Genomic DNA, 17,124 nt, shown 5'->3' with positions numbered 1-17,124 from the left:
GGTCACAGACACAGGATCATGACAAAAGCATTGAGACCACCGTGTTCATAATCATTCATCATTGCACTGTCTCTGATGTAATGTGTCCTGTTTTTCCAGAGGAAGTTGAAGAGCATACGGTAGTGATGGGCAGATGAAGCTTTCTGAAGCTTGTATAGAAAAACGGTTCATTACTCGAAGCTTTTCAACACAGTCCTCTCTGGTGACATCTGGTGGCCACAAATATGAAGAGCAGCTTGAATCCACAAAATAAAAACAACTGCTCCATTATGACTGCCCACAGAGTGGAATCCTGTCTGATATTGGGCCGCCGTTGTGTTGCTTTGAACGTGTATTTTTGGTGGTTAAAAAATGTGTTTTATTTGTTTAATAAATAATTTTGACCAGTAAACTCTCCTTGTTTAAACATGCACCATGGTGTGGTCTTTCTTTGCTTGTGACTTCTTGATGTTAGTAAATACAATAATTGAAAAATACCACGTTACATATAATAAATACATATAATAATGTACAACACATTATGGAGTATGCTTCTGCTGTGAGGTCCTGCCTCCATGCACTTATGCAATTAATCGCTAGACGGGTGTATTTATAAATAATATTATATTAGGGAAATTTTCCCAGACATATTTTTGACCTGGGGGTAGAATTGATTGTGAAATGGAAAGGGAAAATGCTTATGAACTTGCAAATTAAAAACATGATGCATTTAAAGTAACCCTTTTTCATTTTTATTTAAGAAGAGAATTTGTTCCACTGTGCGATGGCCGAACCTGTTCCTTTTCGTGGAGATAATTTCTCCTGCCTTAAGGCAAATCCCTTCACATGGAACAGAGGAGGCTGGAGTGCAGAGAAACGGGTAGAGATGCAGGTATACAGTCTACCTGGGCCCCACCAACTATCAGCTAAAGAGAATAAATAGATTAAATTGCTGCACATTTGGCAGACTAACATTTTCAGATTAATTAAACAATAAAATATATATTTTTACAACATTACATGTAAAGAGTCAAGTGGAAGTTTTTCTAAAGTTATTTAATGATATTTATATTATGGAAGCAGATTTTTTTTGACATTTTAAGTTTTTCCCATTATAAGATAAAATAAACACGCACAAAACAAAAGCAAACAACAAGAACACAAAGCTGGAAAACCCACCCGACTGAGCAAAATCAACTCAAAATCCTCCCACACAACAGAACCTCCTCTATTCCTCGCTGGCTCCAAATCTCTCAGTGGAATGATCAGTGGTTCGCTGTCACCATCAAAACACTCCACAAATCCCACGAATGATTCATTTCCTTATAAACCATTGAATCAGACACCGAAGCAGTTAGGCTCTAAATGAAGCTTCGGACGTCACTGATCACGTGACTCTGGCCAAACGAATCAAGCTTCGACACAGAGCTTCTGAAGCAGTGTGTCGATTTATTTGACACACGCACCGGAGCGTCAGCTTCAAGCCATCACTAGTTTTTGACAAACAGTTTCTTGTTTTTAAGAATTCATCAGAAGCTGTGGAGGGATGTACTTGAATATTTCGTTGAATTTTTTTATACAACGTTCCCACATCATCATAATAAATGTTGTTCCAGGTTCAACATTGCAAGTGACCAATCACATTGTTGTGAGTCCTCCTTTTGTCCCTTTGAAAAATACCGCCTTAAAAAAATCTACTTCACTTGCAAGAAGAGAAATGCTTCTGTCCGCCGATCCAGGAACTTGAATTCTTTGCATTTCAGGATACTTTTCTTTAATAAACGGTAAACATTATACATATTGTCCTTGCAGAGGCGGTTTCTCTTCTCGCAAGTGAAGTAGATTTTTTTAAGGCGTTTGTTTTTGTTCGAGGTCGCGGATGACGTCAGGAGAAGGTGATTGGTCACTTGCAATGTTGAACCTGGAACAACATTTATTATGATGATGAGGGAACAACACCAACACGAGGATATCAGATCGTCCGCAAAACCCTCTGGTATGCACTTAGTTGATCAGAGGTTCATCCTACAGCAAGATAATGACCAAAAAACATAAGTCCAAGCTATGCCAGAACTACCTCAGGAAAAAAGTATAAGATGGTAAACACGGCTTGGCCTCCACAGTCTCCAGACGTAAACCCCATCGAGCAGGGTTGGGATGAACTGGACAAAAGAGTAAAAGCAAAGCAACCTACAAGTGCTACATTTACAGGAATTGCTGTAACACCTCCAATTGCTTATTTGTACTATGCTTTCATTTGAGAGTGCAATGAGATATTAAACTGCACAATTTTCAATAAGAAAAATTGGGGTGTTCTAAATCGTTTGACCGGTAGTGTATATAAACCAAATGAACCAATGAAGAAATATACAATTATTGAGACCCCTGAGAATGTGTTACACCATAAAAACATAGCCATCAATACGTCTTTGAGAAATTAAGAAACATTAAGAAATTACATCGTGTTTTTATCTGCTTGAGCAGAGCAGAGCAGATAATTAAATCCCATACACAATTTTGGCATCCTGAATTTCTGTATTTTTATGTTCACATGAAGTTATAAGTTAATCTGTACTGGAGCTGTGGTTGATTTCCAAAATGGTTGAGTTAAATTTAATGAAAATCTATCCAATGTTTCTTGACTTTCAGTCTGAGCAGAAGTGTTGGACACAGGTAAGTCTGGCCTTGCTTTTACAATAGACTAAAAAATATGACAATCATCATTGCTTTTGTTTATAAGTTCTTGTATCAGTTCACTTATTTCTTTGTCATGTTTTTCCTCGAGGGCCTCCTTTTCCTCTTGATCTTCCACATTCTTCATCTCACGTTCATGCTTTTTCAATAGCTTGCGGACTTTTTTTGTGTTTGCCCTCTTTTTGGTGAAACATCTCACTAAGTTATATATCTCTTCTTTGTGTTTTTTCATTTTTTCTTCTTTTTGAGCTTTTAGTGCTCTTAAGATGTCATATTGTTCATCTTCGGCTGTGCACTCCTTACACTCTAACTCTTTCATGCATTTCTCCCTGAATTCGTTGTATTCCTCTGCTTGTTTTCTGGCTTTTTCTTCAAATGTTTCCTTCATTTCCATCAGTTTTTTCTCATAGTTTTCCTGTAGTTCCCTTTTCTCTTTCTCCCCCTTTTCTGTTAACAGGAAATCCTTTTCTTTTAGTTCTTTCTCAAGAACTTCTTTTTCCTGCTCATATTCTTTCAATTTGTTCATCATTTTCTGCTCCTCCTGTTGCCTCAGTTCATTTTCCTGCTCTCTTTTCTGCCACCATTCTTTTTGTTCATTCTCCCATGCCTCCTGTTTCTCTTTCATTTCTGCTCTGCTCTGCTCCAGTTGTCTGTCAATGATTTGCTTTGATTCCAGTTCTTCTTTCATTTTTACTTCTAAATCTAAAAACCTTTGTTCCCAATCCCTACGCTGTGATTCTTCCTCTTCTTTCCTTTCTCTGTCTTCTTCATCTCTTAATTCTTGTTCTCTCTTTCTGCTGTTAAGCTTTTTCTTCAATTTTTTAAGCTCTTTGTCTCTTTGTTTTCTTTCTTGTTCAATTTCTGTTTTCTGTTCTTCCATTTTGTTCTTCATTTCTTGCATTTCCTCCTCATGTTTTCTTTTAAGGTCTTCCATCTCTCTGTTTATTTCTTCCTGCTTCTCTTTCAGAATCATCTCTGTTTTTTTCTTGATCGCAGCTTCAGCTTCTAGCAGCATTTCATTGGTGAAGCAGCTTTCACCATTTTTTTTGACCATGTCATCGATCTTTGTTATCAGCTCAGTGACTTGTTCCCGGTTTTGTTCATCAAGGTTATCAAACACCTGGTATCTCTGCCCACAATCATCAATCAGCTTCTTAAAGGAATCATCAGATTTTTCAATGTAATCATGAATGGACTGCCCCTCACGTTCCAGTGAATCTCCTCCAGTGAAAAGAATGATGGTGAATTTTTCTGAATTCTTCCCAAAGCCTTCCTTGATAAGTTTTAATGCTTCTTTCTCTTCTGGTGTGATTCTTTCAGCCTTTAAAACCAGCAGGAAGACATGTGGTCCTGGAGCCAGAAGACTGAAACATTTCACCATCTCCTCATTGATCTCTTCATGTGACAAACTGTTATCAAACAGTCCAGGAGTGTCGACCACAAAAACAGGACGACCGTCTACTTCACCACATGCTTTCTGACAACGTTTGGTGACAGATTTGGGGTTATTCTCAGCTTTGAACGCTCTTGTTCCTAGAATGGTGTTTCCGGAAGAGCTCTTTCCACTGCCAGTCTTACCTAGCAAGACAATTCTGAGAGGCTCTGAGCTCTGCTTCTCTTCATTACCTGTGAAGTAACAACACATTAGTTAAATGGCAGGACAGTCCAATAGATAATATGGTGCTGAAAGGACAATATATTGTAGATGTTATTACTTTCTGCCTTTGTCTCTAAAGTTGAATCTAATAATCAGTGCAAGGGCTTAATTGGAGCTCCACGCTGCTTTTATCTCATTTTTTATTCAATTCCAGCAGCAGCACCAGAAAAATAAAGAAGGAACACAGGAAAATACAAAGAAGGAGGAATCCACAAACAGTTTACACAATCCACACTTAAGGTTGCTCTTAATGTAATTATTAAAAGAACAAACAACAACAAATCAAACATTAAACAAGATTATTGAGTAATGGCTAGAAAGATGTAGGAGGATCTCAGGGGACACGAGGAATGTAAAAGAAAACAAAAGCTGTTATTTTACGACCTAAATCTGCTACAGATAAACGTTGTGTCTGTCCATGTCAAAGAAAATCTTATGATCTTATAATTGAATTCTGTTACATTTAGTCCCCATTTTTCAATTACACTTTCAAATTCATCTAATTCAAAATCTTGCTTTCACTGTTTTTGCATTTTTGTCTCCCAGTCAGTTAGCACCTAGTACACTATCTTTATATTCATTTCAAGCTTTTACTGAATTTTTAAGGCCATGCATCTTTCCACCTTTTAATCTCCACTTCAAACAGGTTGCCACATCCAAAGACTTTATTTTCATGGTCCAGCACGCTGTTTGCTGTTTTGGGTTCTCCTTTCTGTCTAAGCTGAGCTAAGCAGGTTAAAATCTGCAGGAGGCGGCCACGTCTGTTCCTGATTGTCTTCATCTTCTGCCAGTACTTAACAACCAACTCCAATGATCACTCTATGCCAATCTGGCTCTCTAGACTGGTAATCTGGCGTCTCCTTGTTTCTCCTGTGTTTTTCCCCCAGGACTCTCTGCCTGACCAAAGAGCGGCTTCATTTCCAGTGCTACTTATTAATCCCACTTGAGTTATTAAGTTAGAGATGGACAGATGGAGCCTTGTGAAGGTTTTGAGGCTATTTCCTGATTGTTGCTCTGAAAAAGTTCAGAGCCTTAAAGTCAGACCTTACCAGTGGAATCGAATGGTCATCTGCAGCTATAGCAGCAACAAACTTCCAAATGATTCACACAACTGGTTGATTTCAGTTCCAACACAAAATGAAAAATTCAGTCTTAAGCAGTTGTGTCTTCATTCTAAGAATAATTCCCCACATATGAAAGTGTTGATGTTTACCCTATGACACAACTCACCAGGGGAAAACAGACCAGTGGCTTCCTTTCAAGTTCTGAACCAGCTCTCTGGATCAATTCAGTGGATCTCTTTTCTGTGGACTCCTCAAAGCTAGTCCGCCTGTCCTCTCTCTCAGTGACCATGGCCCCAGGATTTCACATGGCTAAGTTCACCTCCAGTTACTGTGTGGCTTCATTTAATAAACCTTGTGAACTTTAAATGTGTCTGTTTTGAGTCCTACTGAAGAGTCCAGTTAGGTTTATTGACATTTTGGAAACAACATCATCAGCAATCTGATAATTTCCCACCGGTATCTTTCTTCTAGCTCTCTTTTCTTGTTTTGTCCCCTTCTCTGTCTTCCCTTTTGTTTCTCTGTATTCAAGTCATAAATGGGTTAATTAACAGACACTGTTAGATTTGGGTACTTACACTGCTTCAGAGACACTGCCTTCGTTTATTTTGCTACTGATGGAGCTATAGTGCAGGTTGCAGAGACATGCCCCAGATAATGCCCCTTCTTATGCTGCCCTGTGAGATCAGTTGCTGTTGGGACTACAGGAGAGCCCCATAGCTCTGGCCTTGAAGGTATGCAAGAACCCAAGGAGATTTTGCTGCCATATGCCAGGAGAAGCTGCTGCTGGATTCAGAGCATGGACATGCCCAATCTGAGGTAAATTGACATATGTGTAATAATGTATGTGGGCCCATTAAATCTGAGCAGGAAGCAACCTGCAGAGAGGTGCTAAACTGGAGATATTAGAGGATGTTTAGTCACAGATAAAAGGATTTGGGTGGCCAGAGCCCTGAGAGTGTTAAAGAATGGTAGAGTCCCAGTGCCAGCCTATAACCTACACTCCTATAATCAATAGGTCTACCAGAAGCTGGGTAAGATATACTGTGTGAATGAGTCAAATGTGCATGGCCCTGGTGACCTGAGTTTTTCCCTTTAAGCAGGCAGAGTCATGGACAATGTCGCCACCTCAGAAAACAAGGAACCGTCAGCAGAGATGTGCAAAATGACTAAAAGACTTGATCTGTCTGAGTCCCAGCAGGGGAGCTGGTGTTAGGGAGAGGTGTTAACCCCTGCCTCCTACCAGGTCTGTGTGTAAGGCAGTTATGTGAGATAGTTGTGGTCTATGGGCCACATTTTGTCTTGGGGAGTAAAAAGGATGAAAGGAAGCAAGATGGAGGAAACTAAATTCTGTGACGCACAAGGATGCTTCCCCTATACCCTAAATAAGAGATACTCTGACCAAACTAACCGGAGCTAAGTGGTTTTCCACTTTTGACCTAGCCAGTGGCTACTGGTAGATCGAGATGAACCCAAGCGAGAGGGAGAAGACTGCCCCCATTGGGTTATTTGAGTTTGAAAGAATGTCATGTGGTCTCTGTAATGCTCCACCTACACTAGTCAAAAGTTTGTACACCCACTTCTTTAATGTTTATCTTTATTTTTACTACTTTGGACATTGTAGACACATACCAAAGACATCAAATATATAAAGGAAGATATCGGGAATTGTGTAGCAAAGAAAAAAATGATACATAACACTAAACATGTTTTATATTTTAAATTCCTGAAAGTAGCTTCTCTTTGCTTTGTTGGCAGCACTGCAAACCCTCGGCCTTCTCTCAGTGAGCTTCATGATGTAGTCATCTGAATTGTTTCACCTCACAGGTGTGCCTGTCAGGGTTCATTTGTGGAATTTCTCGCCTAAATGTGGTTGGGACCATCAGTTGTGTAGTGGAAAAATGAGGTTGGTGCACAGCTGACAGCTCTATTTGACAACTGTTAGAATTCATGTCATGGCAAGACCCAAAGATCAAAGTAAAAAGAAACAATAGTGCATCATTATTTTACGAACTGAAGGAGAGTCAGTCTGGAAATCTGCTAAAACTTTGAATGTGTCCCCAAGTGCAGTCGAAAAAACCATTAAGCGCTATGAGGAAACTGGTTCACATGAGGACGCCCCAGGAAAGGAAGACCTCCTCTTCATAAACTGTTCAGACTGTGTGAATCAGGCCTTTATGGTCAAATAGCTGCTAAGAAACCACGACTAAGGAAAAGCAACAAGCAGAAGAGATTTGTTTGGGCTTTGCTGGTGACACTGTTGGGGATTTATTCAAAACTGAAGGCACACTGAACCAGCATGGCTACCACTGCATCCTGCAGCGACATGCCATCCCATCATGTGTTTTTCAACAGGAAAATGACCCCAAACACACCTCCAGGCTGTGTCTGGGCTATTTGACTAAGAAGGAGAGAGATGGAGTGCTGATGGCCTCCACAGTCTCCTGACCTAAACCCAGTGGAGATGGTTTGGGATGAGATGGAGCGCAGAGTGAAGGCAAAAGGACCAACAAGTGCTCAGCTTCTCTGTGAACTCCTTAAAGACTGTTGGAAACCATTTCAGGTGACGACCTCATGAAGCTCATCGAGAGAACGCCAAGAGTGAGCGAAGCAGGAATCAAAGCGTGTTTGTAAGGATCTAACATATAAAACATGTTTTGAGTTATTTCACACATTTGTGTTTACTACATAAGTCCTTATGTGTTCATTCATAGTTTTGTAATTAGTTATGTAATAGAATGAGGATAGAAGCTTTCTCCAATGATTCGCTGGCCTCTCCTTTAGTGATGATGTGAGGAGTTTGGCTATTCAGGAGGGGATCAGAGTAGAGCATCTACTCCACATCAAAAGTTGACTTCAGGTGGTTCAGGCATCTGACAAGGATGCCTCCTGGGTGAGGTGTTCTGGGCATGTCCCTGCAGCAGGAGGCCTGTGGGCAGGACATGCTGGACAGATTGTATCTCTCAGCTGGCCTGGGAATGCCTTGGTGCTCCCCCAAATAAGCTAGAAGAGGTGGCCGGGGAGAGGGAGGTCTGGATTTCTCTGCTTAGGCTGCTACTTCCATGACCCAGACACATATAAGCGGAAGAAAATGGATGGGTTTTACATGCTCTAATCTATTATTGTTGATATGAATGAATATAGTGTTAATCTTTGTTTCTCGATTTATACTTACAATTATTGATGTTTTTTTTCAGTGTCAGAAGTTCAGCTTGTTGCATGTTGATGCATTTTGCTTGCTCTCTGATTTTTTCTATTTGAGCATGTGCAAATATCTTTGTTGTATAGCAGTATGATCTGGCCACGGTGTGTCTCATTTGATCCACATCATGAAAAAACTGGGTGATCTGCTGTTTGTCATTGATGTTGAGAACAACTGACCTTCCTCCAAATCTCTCACAGAGCTCCTGGATGTTCTTGTTTTGCTTTATAAAGTTACCAACAGCTGGATCTGTAGGATCTGAGTCCACAGTGAACAGAATCATGGTGAAGTCATTGACTCGAGAGCTGAATGTGTTCTGGATGGTCTCTAACTCTCCCTTGTCTTCATCAGTGAGGGGAGCCACAGGTAGGACCAGGATGAAGGCATGGACACCCTCAGGATCACAGAGGGAGATACACCTGAGTGATTCCTCCATCACTGCCTCCTGAGGTTTTCCATACAAGGCAGGCAGCTCCACCAGGGAAACCCAACGTCCACACACCTCTCCCTGATGTTTAACACACTCTGATGAGTTGGAGGCTGAATGAAGCTCAGTCTGACCTAAAATGGCCTTGGCTGCTGACGTCTTCCCTGCTCCTCTCCTCCCACACAGAACCAGGTTTAAAGTCTGCTTGACGGCTTCAGACTTTGGTTCTGTGGTCTTTTCAGTTAATCTGAGGAAATTCCTTCTATTTTCATGCATGATAGCCTCAATCTTATTCATTAACAGTTTGAGGTCATTTTTATACATGCCATAGTGTTTTCCTTCACACTTCTTAAGCAGCTGATTTACAGTGAAGTTTGCCTCCACCCCCTCCTGTGCAGTGATGAGCATTGAGTGTTTAAAGGCATCTTCACCAAACAAACCCAGGATGAAGTTCAGCCTTCGTTTCTTCTCCTCAGTGACTGAAGGCTCCACTATCAGCAGCAGAACATTTGGTCCAGGAGGACAAAGACTCACACAGGTCTTCATCTCCTCTCTCACCGTCTCCTCAGACAGACTGAAGATGTTTGGAGTTTGAATGACTGTTAAACTGTTTCCCTCCCACTCTCCAGAGATGGCCACACAGTGATCAGCTCGTGGAGGTTTCTGAACATTTCCTGTGATGAAGCTGCTCAGTGTCCTCTTCAAATCCTCTTTTTCTCCCAACAGCACAATCCTGAGAGCAGAGGCTGTAAGAAAATATGAATATTGTTTGATTGATATTGGGAAAACATTTTTTGGAGAATTGTCAGGTGGCTTCAGAAAGATTTCAAATCCAGTGAGTCTCATCCCAGAAACTTGATAAACCTATGATGTACTTTTGTATAATGGATTTAACAGCAGAGAAACCAAACCAAATGTTTTTCACTTCTGCTTTTTTCCATTTCACTTCTCACATTCATAGTTTTCTGTCATCAGAGTCAAAAGTGATTTTCCTAAACTGTGACTGCACTAATAAAAACACAATAGCATCAAACATATGTTTAAAAATTACCAAAATACTGCAAAACGTTGCTCTGAGCTGACAAAAAAAAGCTTTAGAGGTCCAACACCCGTCAACTGGATCTGTGTGAGGTGGGTGGAGTGTGTGGATTGCATCAAATTCCCAGGCCTCCACATCACCTTGGCTCTGACTTGGTCACTGAACACCTTCGTTCTGATGACGAAGGCCCAAAAAAGAACCTTCTTCCTCAGGAAACTGAAGAGAGTGGACTCTCCCTTCAGTTGCTCCAGAACATGTGATGGAGAGCATCTTCTGCCACAGCATGATGGTGTGGTACGGCCACTGCACAGTCCAGGACAGAAGACTTGGACCGGCTGGTGAAAACTGCCCAGCGGATTGGCGGACGACAGCTAACAAACCTCAATTCAGTATAATTACTAACTCTGGCAGACTGCAAAGGAAGGCCAGTTGTATAGCTGCTGACCTCACTCACCCGAGACACGAACTGTTCATCCTGCTGTTGTCTAGGAAACGATACAGATACATAAACACCACCCAGCTGAGGAAAGCTTTCTCCCAAGAGCTGTGAAAGCCATCCCCCTGCCCTTCCCTCTGCTCCCCTGCAGACTGCTAAAAATTTCTGCATCTATTTTTTATATCTTTCTAATAAAAATCTCATTTATTTATTTATAATTTTTGTATTTTATATATTTCTGACATCACCACTGTAATTTTTGTTATGATCTAGCAACAAAATGACAATAAATAAATCTTGAAGTTTCTCGAAGTAGTCACGTACCTCTGGGCAAAAGTTTCCTTTTACCTTCAGTGTTAGAGCTCCGTCCTAAGATGACACACGGACACAAATCAATCAACCAATAAATTAATGTCATCCAATAATCAACCATAATGATGTTTATTTATTAGTGCTGTCAGCGTTAATCTTGTTAAAATGACGTTAATGCCATAACCACATTTGCGCGGCTAACAAGTTAACAAGCTAACCGTGCTAACGCATTAACACTGTGCAGCCCTCGCACCGGGCGTTAACTCGCTAACGGAGATTTGCCGCATTAATGCAGTTATGGCGTTAACGTCATTTTAGTGAGATTAACGCTGACAGCAGTAATGTTTATATTTATTTCACACGTCCCACTTACCAGGATCCGAGTCAACAGTTCGTGTTTCAGTGTTTTTTAGACTCCAGTGAACATTCGGTGAAGCATCCACATATAGATCACAGCTCACATACTCTCCATTGTTCTCTTTGACTATTTGAAACATGCGTGTTAACAGCTGTGAGCGCTCGAGGTTCTTCTGCCACAGAAACCTGCCTGCACATTTTTCCATCATGTCCTTTAAGGGTGGATGGTTCTCATAACTTTCCATGTAATCTAATTTCTCTTCTCCTTTGGGTGTTAACATCAGAATTAGTGAATGCTCAAATGACTGATCGCTGAACAGCTGGAGGACTCTGCAGAGTCTCTTTCTGTGGTTCTCAGTGAAGTCTTCAGGCTGCAGAACCAGCAGGAACACATGAGGTCCAGGATCAGAGAGCCTCACACATGTTTCTACATGTTCTCTTAGTTTTTGTTCAGAGATGTTGGAAGACATCATGTCTGGGCTGTTGATGAGAAGAATTTCATTCTCTCCCAGCTTTTCTCTGACTCGAAAACAGCAGTCTGCTCTTTCAGCTTTTAACCCAGTTACTCCCAGTATGAAGCTCTCCACCACTCTCCTCTCACGCCAGTTATTCCACAGGAGAACCACCCTAAGTTCAGACACTGACAAAAAAAAAATCAGGACACAAAATAAAATACCACAAGATTAATATCACAAAATAATATAGTGATGTACATTTACAGATGAAAGAAACTGAGTTTCTGCCCTGCACCAATTCTCCCTTCTTTGCTCTGTGGCACAGATCATTTACCTGAAACTCTCCTAATCCACAGTCTGTGCTGTATCTGTTCATTGAGTCGTAACAAGAGTTAAGCACAGCAGGGTTTCAATAACCTCCAAACAACTAATGGGACAAACAGCCAGCACAGACAGTAAATATCAGAGTTATTGAAACTCTGGGATGTAAGTCTCATGCTGGGACTTGTATCCCATCTGGAGAAATGAGCCTTGAACTTTAACCAAAATGCATTTTTTGAAGTTTCATTCTGAGAATGATCGAAAAACAGAAACATGCAGTGACTCATCATCAGCTGAATAACTACAGCCATAAATCCGGCTGACAGTGTAATCATGCATGGTTTTAGTTACCGATAGAGCATCACTGTATGTAACCTGCCAACAAACAATTAAATCACAGCGAAGAAGAAAACATCTGTGACTGTCTGAAACAGCAGGTAGTGAAGGGCAGGTGAAGAAGGAAGGGTGGAGTGGGTGGAGAATGTCGAGGGATTTGTGAGCAAGAGTGAAAGGGAAGGTTTAAAGACTGTAGTTGGATATTTTTCCAGGTAATATTTATGTTAAAAAAGTAAATTCTCTCACTTTAAACACTCGATGTGGTTTTTATTTTTAATTGTAAATAAAATAAGCATTTGTGAGATTTGCCACTTATTGCGTTTTGTTTTTAATTTCTCCTTCACACAACATCCCTGAATAAGTTTGTGCACACAGTAAATACTGGTTACTTACCAGGCGCTGCGGTCTCCATTACGTCATTCAGCTGTGGACCTGCTGCCATTAAATAAGGAACCTAAGAAACAACAAGTGGAATCTTTACATGTTTCATGTTTGTTTGTTTGTTTGTTTTTTAAAAACATGAAACAGGTGGGGGCTTGGTGCTTGTGTGTGTGAGGGGGGGGGGGGAGGGGGGGGTACCAGGATGCTTCAGGTGCATGTGATTATGCGTACCAGATGTTGACAGATGTTTGTTATCTCTGCCTCTGCTGATTTGACTTTTGCACACATTACATATCACTTTGGTTTCATCTGCAGCACTGACTGTAAAAAGCTTCCACACAGAACTTGAGTTTTTTTGGCTGGTGGAGGACCAAGAGGTGGCTCAGCAGCAGCAGCACTCTTTTCTATTTGATTGCCCAAATCCATGTGAGCAGTTTCAGCCAACACCGTTAAAAAAAAAAAATCCAAAATACCAGTAATATTCGGGCAGCTGGGGCGCCAAAATAATACCAGAAAATAACAGAGAATAACTTTCCCATGAAAATACGGTTATTTTTGGTAATGACAATACAGTTTGTTGCCCTACTTTTACATGGGATTTTACCTTTTTCAAGTGCTTTTAAACATTAAATTAGGAACATTTTAATGTGATTGAACAATGAAATTACCTATAAACAAGGTCAATGAATGCGGCAATATGAATAATAATACTTAAATGTACAGAAATATACAGTTAACAGTTGGTTTAAATAATAATGGATTGCATTCAATGGCAGCACAGTGGTTAGCACTGTTGCCGCACAGCAAGAAGGTCCTGAGTTCAGTTCCACCATCAGGCCGGGGTCTTTCTGTGTGGAGTTTGCATGTTCTCCCCGTGTTTGCGTGGGTTCCCTCCGGGTACTCCGGCTTCCTCCCACCGTCCAAAGACATGGAGCTTGTGGGGATAGGTTAATTGGATAATACAAATTGCCACTAGCTGTGAATGTGGGAGTGAATGTGTGTGCGAATGGTTGTCTGTCTCTGTGTGTTGGCCCTGCGACAGACTGGCGACCTGTCCAGGGTGTACCCCGCCTCTCGCCCTATGACAGCTGGGATAGGCTCCAGCGCCCCCCGCGACCCTGAAAAGGATAAGCGGAAGCGAATGGATGGATGGATTGCATTCACGTAGTGCTTTATGAGACCCTCAAAGCGTTTTACAATTCCACTTTATAATTCTCCTCTGGCCATCACCAGTAGGTGGCAGGTGAAGCGTCTTGCTCAAGGACACAACGACCGAGAGTGTTGGAGCCGGGGCTCGAACCGGCAACCTTCTGATTACAAGACGAACTGCCAACTCTTGAGCCACGATCGCCCTAAATAACAATAATAATAATTATTATTTGATGTAAAAAAAAGTTTATAAGAATAATTTTATATAGTTTTCCATATCATTACATTTGAATTTAACAGTTCAATCTTTCAAATAACAGACAAATATTTGTGAAATTATGATACATTTGTGAAAGTATTTTAACAATCTAAGTATGCATATGTACAGACAAATACATTTAAAAATACAAGAAAATTATGTTTTATTACATTTACAGTGATTTTACGTTAATTTACATTTGAAATGTAAAATCAGTCTATTGATGTGAATTGAATGATATTCTAGAAGAACAGTACAAAACTGTAAAATACTTTTATATTAGGATTTGTTTTTACAGTGAAGTTAATGAGTGAAGGGAAGCTATGCTAAGGTTAAGTGGCCTATAGTCTACATCTTCCTGTCTGCAAAAGACAGAGTAACTTAAACGTACCATATAACTCCCACAAGTGCATACAATTCGACACAACTACACAAGCATTGTTTTAACCTTTTAAACCGAATGTTAACTTTACTCTGTCAACAGTCTGTTGTCTAAATTACTGAGCTGACAGAGCTACGTAACTGCAGACGTCAGTAATGCAGCGTAATTGAATAAACTCCCGATCTTCAATCTTTTTTCGCTCAGCTGAGCCTCTCTGTTGCTGTGTGGAGCAGCCGGAGTCACTCACTCATGCACTGCGGTCTCATAAGGAAACTCAGCTTTTTGATATAACCTTTTTTTGTTCCCGAATACAAATATTTTTTAAAGTATTTGTTCGAAATAAGTATTCGGAAAAAACACGTTATTTGTGCCTCCACCCCTAGTTCTTATATAGCACCATCTCAATAAAGTTGTTACTTCCTCTCTTCTTCTTCATTTGGGTCGTTTTCACCAAACAGATGACTGATCTCAAGCTCACCAAACTTTGACAGTCTTTAGAAAGAAAACTTTCATCTGAACAGATTAACAAGATCGCCTATTTATACATTTATAACTAAGTCTGACTACTTTATTCAGCGATCAATAAACAATTAAAAAAACAGGGAGTATTGCCAAAATTAGCAACATCTGTCTCAGAGTGAATCAGAGTGAACATCTCTGTTGCTTCCGCATATTATTAAAGGCTCCCTGTAAAATACTGCAGTGGATGAACTGACAGGGGCTAGAAGGGTCAGGTGACCCTGGACCCTCCAATAGCTATTGGCTCAGACATCATGTGTTTCTTTCAAACAAGCTCTTGCTTTGATTTTCGGTCCATATTATGATAAAATATTTACAGTGTAAACTGCCCTCAGATGACTGCGGTGATGAATTATTGCTACATTAACAAAACTGACTGAACTGATGGAGAAAAGCTGTGTTGATCATTTCTGTTGGACATTTCCTGCTTAAACTTTCAGACTTTTAACTGAGATGAATCTGTATTTGTGGAAACAGGATTTGCTCTGCTTGTTTTACATCATGGAGAAACCCTGAGGTGTGGCTCAGGTCGCAGTTTTTCAGTTTGCTGGACTGTTGGCTTCAAAGCAGTACAGCGTTCACACGATCGCTGATCAATCATACCTGATGTTCAGCTTTGAGAACTTTGTGGACTCATGTCAAGGAATTCAGGAAATTTCTTGGATATTTTTCTGAATAAAGTCAGATAATTATATCCAGTTTAATGAAAACCTGAAGCTGTGTAATTAAAGTAATTACAAACAAAGGAGCGACTAAAAATAAAACTAATCCCAGCTGAGCCGGTTAAACAGCTTCATCCTGTCTCTGCTCCGAACCTCCCAAATGAAACAGTTCACAGCTGAAAGTAAAAGTCTGCCTGAAACTTTTACTTTAATGCAGGAATGTTCAAACATTTAGACGTTCCTATGAAACTGAATCATGTCATCATCTGATGTCATCAGTGTTTGTACTCTTAACATTTGTTAGTGTGACAGAAAATACACATTAAAGTTTTTATGTGTCTCTAAGAGTGGATGGTTTGAATTACAGAATATTGTTGTGGGAACACGTTTAATGTCTCCACCTGCTTAAATGATTATCTCACTTTTTTCTAATTCATCAAATATTCACGAGTGACATAATATCAAGTGGACTTTCCATTAAAAGTTCATGTTTAAACAAAGTACAGATTATTATCTGATGATAGTTTATGACCACATGTGTTAATCTTTATTTTCATTAACTGTGTAATTCCAGTCCATGAGATCACTGCCTCATCACGCTGTGTGTACAAACTGTGAGACGCACACCTCAGCTTTAAACATGAGACAAACAGCTTTGCTTTGACACTGTGTTGTTTTATTCTGCTGTTACTATTAATATAAAAGAATGCACTGAAAATACATGAGCCACTAATGTCTAAAGCACAGAGACATTAGCTGAAATTACTTCATGAATCTATGTAAAGAAATAATAACAGTTAAGATTACATCAGCAGTAGGAGACAAACATTCAGATTTCTTTCAGCTGAATGGAAATAAAACAGCTTCAGTCTTTCTTCTTCTGTTTCAGTGGGATTATCAGTGAATGGTTGTTATGTATTATTAATAATCACGTTCAGTGCTGTTAAAATAAGATCAAACACATACTGATTACAGAGAGGACTCTCATATAGACCTCATATTAAGAATGAGTCCAGAAAGACAAACATGAAACAGGTCAGACAGTCCTGAGTTCTTCTGACTGAGATCACAGCAGCTGACTGCTGTTCACACTGACATGAACATGAACACATCATCTCTGTCTTACCTTTCACCCTCCTCTCTCTTCTCATCTGTTTCTCAGCAGCTCTGATGTGTTTCTCAGTTCACACGAAATATTTTCCTTCTGAGTGGAGTGAAAATGATCGTGTGTGGTGAGCCTTTTATCCTAAGGTGTGAGGATGTTCGGGATGAGGGATGGGCTACATCGTCCTTACTCGAAATTACATAACTTCAGGAAACTGGAGTGTTATTTACACACCTTTCCAAGAATAGAACCTGGGCACATGCACGCGCACACACACACACACACACACACGCACACACACACACACGCACACACACACACCTACACACACACACACACGCACACACACACACACACACACACACACACACACACACACACACACACACAC

At 40.3% G+C, this 17,124-nt stretch overlaps 1 protein-coding gene across 1 annotated transcript; it reads right to left on the bottom strand.

The window, feature by feature from the left end:
* Nucleotides 1–1,928: 1,928 nt before the first annotated feature.
* On the bottom strand, nt 1,929–16,810 carry LOC113034338 (GTPase IMAP family member 8-like). The gene is made up of 6 exons (XM_026188810.1): nt 16,755–16,810; nt 12,670–12,730; nt 11,181–11,804; nt 10,820–10,864; nt 8,567–9,766; nt 1,929–4,299 (listed from the first exon to the last, which is right to left on the bottom strand). The coding sequence occupies exons 2-6, from the start codon at nt 12,716–12,718 to the stop codon at nt 2,681–2,683; spliced, it is 3,537 nt and encodes a 1,178-aa protein (XP_026044595.1). The 5' UTR covers nt 12,719–12,730; nt 16,755–16,810; the 3' UTR covers nt 1,929–2,680.
* Between the last annotated feature and the right edge of the window lie 314 nt (nt 16,811–17,124).

This window comes from Astatotilapia calliptera, chromosome 12, assembly GCF_900246225.1.
Source record: "Astatotilapia calliptera chromosome 12, fAstCal1.2, whole genome shotgun sequence".
NCBI lineage: Eukaryota > Metazoa > Chordata > Actinopteri > Cichliformes > Cichlidae > Astatotilapia > Astatotilapia calliptera.
Note: the sequence above shows the minus strand (reverse complement) of the source record. Positions and strands in the feature narration are given on the sequence as shown.

Excerpts from the sequence above, each read along its gene's own strand:
- LOC113034338 (XM_026188810.1), bottom strand. The coding sequence starts at position 12,718 with ATGGCAGCAGGTCCACAGCTGAATGACGTAATGGAGACCGCAGCGCCT. Across the intron at positions 10,865-11,180 it reads AACTGTTGACTCGGATCCTG|GACGGAGCTCTAACACTGAA; the intron begins GTAAGTGGGACG and ends GTGTCATCTTAG. Across the intron at positions 4,300-8,566 it reads GAAAAAAAACATCAATAATT|GTAATGAAGAGAAGCAGAGC; the intron begins GTAAGTATAAAT and ends GTTACTTCACAG.